This window comes from Miscanthus floridulus, chromosome 1 (genome assembly GCF_019320115.1).
Source record: "Miscanthus floridulus cultivar M001 chromosome 1, ASM1932011v1, whole genome shotgun sequence".
NCBI classification, from domain to species: Eukaryota; Viridiplantae; Streptophyta; class Magnoliopsida; order Poales; family Poaceae; genus Miscanthus; species Miscanthus floridulus.
In genome coordinates, this window is record NC_089580.1 from 94,355,607 (window position 1) to 94,361,955 (window position 6,349).

The 6,349-nt window shown below is 40.1% G+C and overlaps 1 protein-coding gene and 1 long non-coding RNA gene across 3 annotated transcripts; both read left to right on the top strand.

The window, feature by feature from the left end:
- Positions 1-802: 802 nt before the first annotated feature.
- LOC136489784 (uncharacterized) lies at positions 803-2,381 on the top strand. 2 transcript variants are annotated; one of them, XR_010767431.1, is made up of 4 exons: positions 803-969; positions 1,666-1,749; positions 1,845-1,898; positions 2,138-2,381. It is a non-coding gene; the product is annotated as an uncharacterized lncRNA (long non-coding RNA). The 2 variants fall into 2 exon arrangements; XR_010767430.1 differs by having other exon boundaries at positions 1,845-2,381.
- Positions 2,382-2,675: 294 nt separating this feature from the next.
- On the top strand, positions 2,676-3,741 carry LOC136460477 (phosphatidylinositol/phosphatidylcholine transfer protein SFH1-like). Its single transcript, XM_066460156.1, has 4 exons — positions 2,676-2,693; positions 2,842-2,943; positions 3,035-3,115; positions 3,254-3,741. Exons 1-4 carry the CDS (start codon positions 2,676-2,678, stop codon positions 3,542-3,544), a joined length of 492 nt encoding a protein of 163 aa, XP_066316253.1. The 3' UTR covers positions 3,545-3,741.
- The last annotated feature ends 2,608 nt before the right edge of the window (positions 3,742-6,349 follow it).

Consider the following 6,349-nt stretch of genomic DNA (forward strand, 5'->3'; position numbering starts at 1 on the left):
CGCCGCCGCATCCCCATCTGATCTAGGGTGTCGACTCCTCCTTCCGCAGGCTTGGATTCTCCACCATCGGCGACCGACCTAGGTACGGATAATTCCTCCCATGTTCTTGAACGAGGAACAATTCTAGCTGCATGTTCTTGATCCTTTCCCGTCGGTTTGAGCGTGCTGCTGTGGCGGCCGTGACCAGCACCGGAGATCTTGGCGGCTGTGATCTTGGAACGAATCCAACTCCAAGGTGAGATATTCGATCTGCCGTCAAATACGCCCTCTTTAGTATGTAGTTTTGCTCCAACAGATGTGCACTCTCTGTTAGATGTGCTTTGTGTTTTGCAAATGTCTATTTGCAGGAATTACGCTGAAGATTGAATGCAGAATGGATTTTTTGAAATATTGCCGGTGCTATATAACATGGTATGCCAGTGGAGGGTCCAAAAGTCAAACCTTTTTTCAGAATTTATTGGGATCTAGGTAGTTGATTTTATATGAAGTTTTTCAATAGTTTATCTTGTTATGTACACGTAGTAATTGGACATATTGCAGTCTTCCTTGAAATGTCTGTTTGCGAGGCGAGGTTAATTATAATTCGTCAAGAGTCTTATTTGCAATTGTTTGAGTAATGCAATGATTAGTTATAAGGTATGACTCTGAAAATCCTAAGAACTGGTACAAAATACCAGCGTTACAATCTAGTATAGACCACTGTCTTATCTGTACTGCTGCATATTTTTTTCTTCAGTTAAATAGCCCATCATCAGATTCAGAAGCACTCAGTTCGCACTCAGTTTTAGTTTCCTCTGTTTCTTCAGGTGAAATGATGTCATTTTGACTAGTTCAGTAAATTCTTGTACATGGCATTCTTGTTTTGATTAGTGGTTTGGTCTGGCATTCTTGTACATGGCTTGCCACTAACACCCTTCCCCAGATTCTTGAAACTCCTAAGGAAGAAATGGTTTCCCTAGAAATTTTCGGGTGAGTTTATTGTCCAAAAGATGCACTAATTGTGTCTCTATGTTTTTCACAATCAAAGCAATTTTCATCTTAGTTTTCATTTCAAGTGGAATGTCTAAGTACACTAAGAAATTACTCTGAGCTTGAATACTTAAACTCTCTCGTGCAGTTTCCATATTATAAAGATATAATTAAATGCAATACAGTTTCCATATTATATTTAGCTAGCAGCAACACTTATATTCACTTTCAGATTAGACCAAAGGTGTGCTATTATTCTTTTGACCACTAAATTGACCACTAAATTAGGAGATTGTTGTGATAGCTAGATCCATCAGTGCAATCCAGTGAAGCAGAGGAAGCCATAACTATTTGTTAATTGCATTGGTTGGTGCGAATTCTGAGTTTTTAGATAAGTGAAAACTCTGCAGTAATTGTAGTTCCTCTGCTATCCTCGTCCATGTCTTTTTGCATAGGGTGATTGTGATTCTGCAAATTGCATTGGGTACTGTGTGGGGTGGGGGGGGGGGGGGGGGTGTTGTCAAAACTAGATAGACTTGTGTACTAGATTTACATGTAGTTATGTTGTTGTTGTTTTATTGCTACCTTTGCTTCAGTGTTGTTAGATGTAATACATGATTATTTGTTCATCAACTTAATCTGTAACTTGTTGAGTGATTCTGAGAAACAATATGAGCATATCTTCATTTATTTCAGAATATGCACCAGGGCTATCCCAAAGAAACACTGGTGCGTTTCCTTAAGGCTAGAGAGTGGAATGTATCAAAGGCTCATAAAATGGTAACATTTCATACAATTTTCTCAACAGTGGGTGAAGTGATCACTGAACTTAATTACTGTATGTTCTTGCTTACAAAATATGTTTGTTTCTATAGATTGTAGATTCTTTGAATTGGAGGATTCAAAATGAAATTGATAGTGTGCTGGAGGTGAGTCATCCTGTCTAGAATGTAATCCTTCCAGATATTACTGTATATGTTAATCAGAAAGTACCGAAGATTCCCTTAAAGTTCTACGATTCTGGTCTTTCCCTAATCATTTCTCATTTTGATTATTTATTTTATTATTGCAGCAATATCACTCTTAATCATCTACCTATTTGTGTATGTTTGTATAGAAAAGTTCTTCATCTTTTTTCCTGATCAATGTTTGCACTGTCCATCTGCAGAGACCTATAGTCCCAGTAGATTTATACATATCAATACGTGATTCACAACTTATTGGCCTGTCAGGATACACAAAGGAGGTATAGCTGTTTACTTCCAATAATAAAATCTGTGTTGGTTGAACCATTACCCTATATATGAATTGATTATGAACCAGTCATTTGTGTGTTTGAAATAGACATGCCTTTTTACTGTTAGTATTCTAAGGCTACCATATTCTTGGACTTAATTTGTCTATGTCCTCGGTTGAAATTCTTAAAATAGAGTACTTTGCCATATTCTTGGACTTAATTTGTCTATGTCCTCGGTTGAAATTCTTAAAACAGAGTACTTTGATTTTCAGTTTTCACTAGGAAAATTAAATATGCTGAATGAAGATAGTACTGAAGAGGTTAAAGTTTTAACTTATATTGATTGTCAAACTTTCACGGAATGATGTGCTACTAACAGCAAAGTGGGCTATTAAGGCCTGCAGTTTCAAAGTATGATATGGCGTCATACAAGTTGTACTTGAACTGTGATAACTGCAGTTGACTGGACATGGCGTCATACAAGAGTGTTAACGCTGAAGTTCAGAGAATATTTTTTCACTTATTATCCCATATTTTTGTTAAAAAAATTGTGTGCTGTGTGCATTACTTGTGTTGCTTCTGGGTATTGATTGTGGCATGTTATTTTGTTAATATAGTTTTAATATGATATACAGATCTTGACTTCCATATCAACTGTTGATGATCTGAATTACCCTGAAAAGACAGAGACCTATTATGTAGTCAATGTTCCATACATATTTTCTGCTTGTTGGAAGGTACTATCAATTACCACTGATATTCAGACGTAAGGTTTTTTAGTAAGTTTTTAGTAGAAACTGATGACAGTTAATTTGAGCATGCTGCTAGGTTGTGAAGCCCTTGTTGCAGGAGAGGACAAAAAAGAAGGTTAAAGTTTTGACAGGCTGCGGGAGAGATGAACTTCTGAAGGTAAATAACTGGAAACATATTCTTCCTTGTTGGTTGTCTTTTCAGTTAGATCCTTCATTTCTGGTTGTAATACTATCCGCATTTGTGAACGTGCATTTTTTCCTTCAGTAAAACAGTTGTGATGCTTAACATTTGTAGATTATGGACTACTCGTCACTTCCCCATTTCTGCAGCTGGGAGGGCTCTGGATCATCAAAGCATTCATCTACTGACGTCGACAACTGCTTCTCCCTTGACCATCCTTTCCACAAAGAACTTTACGACCATATCAAAGAGCAAGCGTCGTGCAGGGAGCTCATCAAGATGGCTTCACTGCACGTCAGCATTCCCGAGCCAGACCTAGATGACGCGAAGATCGTCGAGGTCATCCAGGCTGAGTTCCAGAAGATCGGTGAGCAGGATGAATCCCCCAACGGCAACAAGGATTAGCATGCCCCAAGGATGGTCATCTACGGACCGCCTTAACCGGTGCCGGCGGTGACCTTTGATGAAGTTGATCACTGCTGCTCGTTTCTATATTTCTATATTTTGGTTGACAGGCCCCAGTTGCCTGGGGAATATAGTGGCAAAGTCTTGCATTTGCATGACGCAAGCTTGAGTTTATAGTTGCAGAGGCTGAGAGATAAACCAGTTAGTGTATTTATAGTTGCAGAGGCTGAGAGATAAACCACCTATTTTCTTCTCTTTGGAGATGGCATGCTGCTATTGTGGACGCAGTATACTTGCAAATAACTTGGTATTTTTTTCCCAAATATCTTTGTATTTTGTTGCAGTGTAAAGAATTACAATTTTTAGAAATAGATAGGATTGACGAGCAGGGTGTATGTATGGAAGATCTAATATATTATTTATACAAAAAATCAAGTGAATTTGTTCAATGTGATGCCTTCTATGAGCAAAAGTGGATTTGTCAAATTATTTTAATTGTAATTATATCTACGTAGTTTTGTTGATATTTTTTTGGCAGGGTATGGTTTGTAAAATACCTTGGAAATGGTTTGGCCAACATACAAACTGTCGGGAAAGGTCTTAACTGTCGGCGTAGGTCTTAACTGTCGGCAAAAGGTTAACTGTCGGCAAAGGTTTCAACTGTCGGCGTAGGTAGACCGTTTGCCTACACATAAAGTGTCGGGGATTCTGTTAACTGTCGGCAAAAGTTTCGCCGACAGCTTCTAGCGCGATTGTTTCTAAACTATCGGCAAAACTTTTCACAGGAGATTATCTGTCGGCAAAGGTGCCCTTTGCCTACAATCACTGTTCACCTAAACGGCCGTTTAACCCGTTTAAACACTGTGTAAACGCTACACGGTGGTGCGCTGTTTTCGTTTAATCACCTGTTTATCCCGTTTAATTGGCCGTTTAGCCCGTTTAATGGGACGTTTTGCACGAATAATAGCTAAACGGTAGGTGACCGACTGTTTACCGTTTAGCGTTTAGGAAAACACTGCCTACAATAGAAAGTGTCGGCAAAAGTATGTTATGTTATAGTGTCCTCATACTGAGCTAAAGCCAGAGCCATGTAGCCCTCATAGCTATACTGTAAGTCCCAGATGTTTGCTTATAGATAAGTCCTTAGGGAGAGAAATCTGGAGCATTTAGAAAGTAGCTAAACACTCCAGTCCTCTGTTTCCAAGTTGCTAAAAAGTCATGTTTTAATGTTTATTGCATATACAATTAGTCAAGTTATAAGATCATGGTTCAATTGAGCACTAGCAAAGCTACCCAATGCATATCCCATAGGAAACAAGGTATAAGCTCAATTCTAGGGAATCCTTATGAAGGTGACACATGCAAATATGTATTAAATGTATTAAAGTGGATAGAAAACAAAGATGATCCCATGCTATACTTGACTTGAACAAATTGTTCATGCTGATCCTGCTCGTCAAAGTAGTACTCCTGGTCACCCACGAATTGCTCACCGTCTATACTCGATAATCACAGCAACATATAAGCATCCAGAAGCAATCATACATAGCAAACAAAAGCTATAGATTAGAACAGTACACCAATCAACATAAAATCAAGATGAAAAGTTTGTAAAACAAATCTATGTCTTGCTACGATCACATAGACGGGAAAGATCAAAAAAATCGGAGCTAAAACGAAGAAGTTATGAATTAAACAAGATTTCCTTTAGTAAAATAATAGATTAAATCTAACCTTGAATTTTAAAAGTTGAAAATATGCTTAACAGTAGTATGAACATGTAGATTACTCAATTATGAACCTAACACAACTTGAACGGATCAAATCAGAGTTAAAACGAAGATTTTATGGCTTAAACATGATTAGTGGCAAAACTGTAAAGAGATGAAAACATATTTTGAATCTAATCCAAAGGAAACTATGCTTTCTAAAGAAGAAAACGTATTCTGGATTTGCACATTGGACTGTGGGTTCTAATATAGAAAAGTGTAGGGGCTCTTTTGCAAACTTGCCAGGCGAATCGGTATGTTCTAATCCTGGCCCTTGATCTTAGATTAGACGGATAGGAGGGAGCTAGCATGGCCGGAATAGGGCCATGCGCGGCGGTCCACCATTGCCGGTAGCGAAAACCTTGAAAGAAGGGAGAGCAAACTGGAAGCACAAGGAGCAAGAGCAGAAGATGGCAAATTCATCTTGGGGGTCGGACGGGGCTTCGATGGCATGAAGGCAAGCTCGACTCGGTAGGGGTAGCTCAGGCTTGCCGACAAGGTTATGGCAGTGGCATGAGCATGGCAAAAAAATGAATGAAGGGGCGCGGTTAAGCGGGCAGCTTCATTACCTGGTCCCGGAGTGCGGTAGGTACTCCTCATCATCGGCGAAGCGAACAACGGCGGGGAAGCTTGGCAGTAGCGATTTTAGGGCTATGGCTTTGCTACTAGGCTCAAGGTGGTTGCAGATTGTTTCTAGAGCAGAATAGGGAGGCAACGGGTGTAGGGGGCGCTATTTAAGAGTGAGGGCTGAGGGTGCGGTGAGGTTTTATAGCAGACACAGAGTCCTATTGCAGATGGAGTCCGAGACGACATTGACTCGAGGTGAAAGAAGCCTTGACAAGGCGGGCCCTCCTGTCGTCGAGATAGGGAGCGGGGTCACGCTGTCAGCAAAATGGAGGGAGGAAAGGGTGGCACTAGCTTTGCTGGGCTTTGGCCTGAGCCTGATTGTTGGGCCACGCGAGAGAAAGCTGGGCCACGCCTAAGTGAGAAAAGAGGAAGGGAAAGTGCACTAGGCTGGGAGAGGGAAAGGCCGAGC

What these genes read in the sequence shown, in the direction of transcription:
- LOC136460477 (XM_066460156.1), top strand. An exon ending in TATTTTCTGCTTGTTGGAAG is followed by an intron (nt 2,944 to 3,034) that starts GTACTATCAATT and finishes GCATGCTGCTAG; the next exon opens with GTTGTGAAGCCCTTGTTGCA. An exon ending in GGAGAGATGAACTTCTGAAG is followed by an intron (nt 3,116 to 3,253) that starts GTAAATAACTGG and finishes TAACATTTGTAG; the next exon opens with ATTATGGACTACTCGTCACT.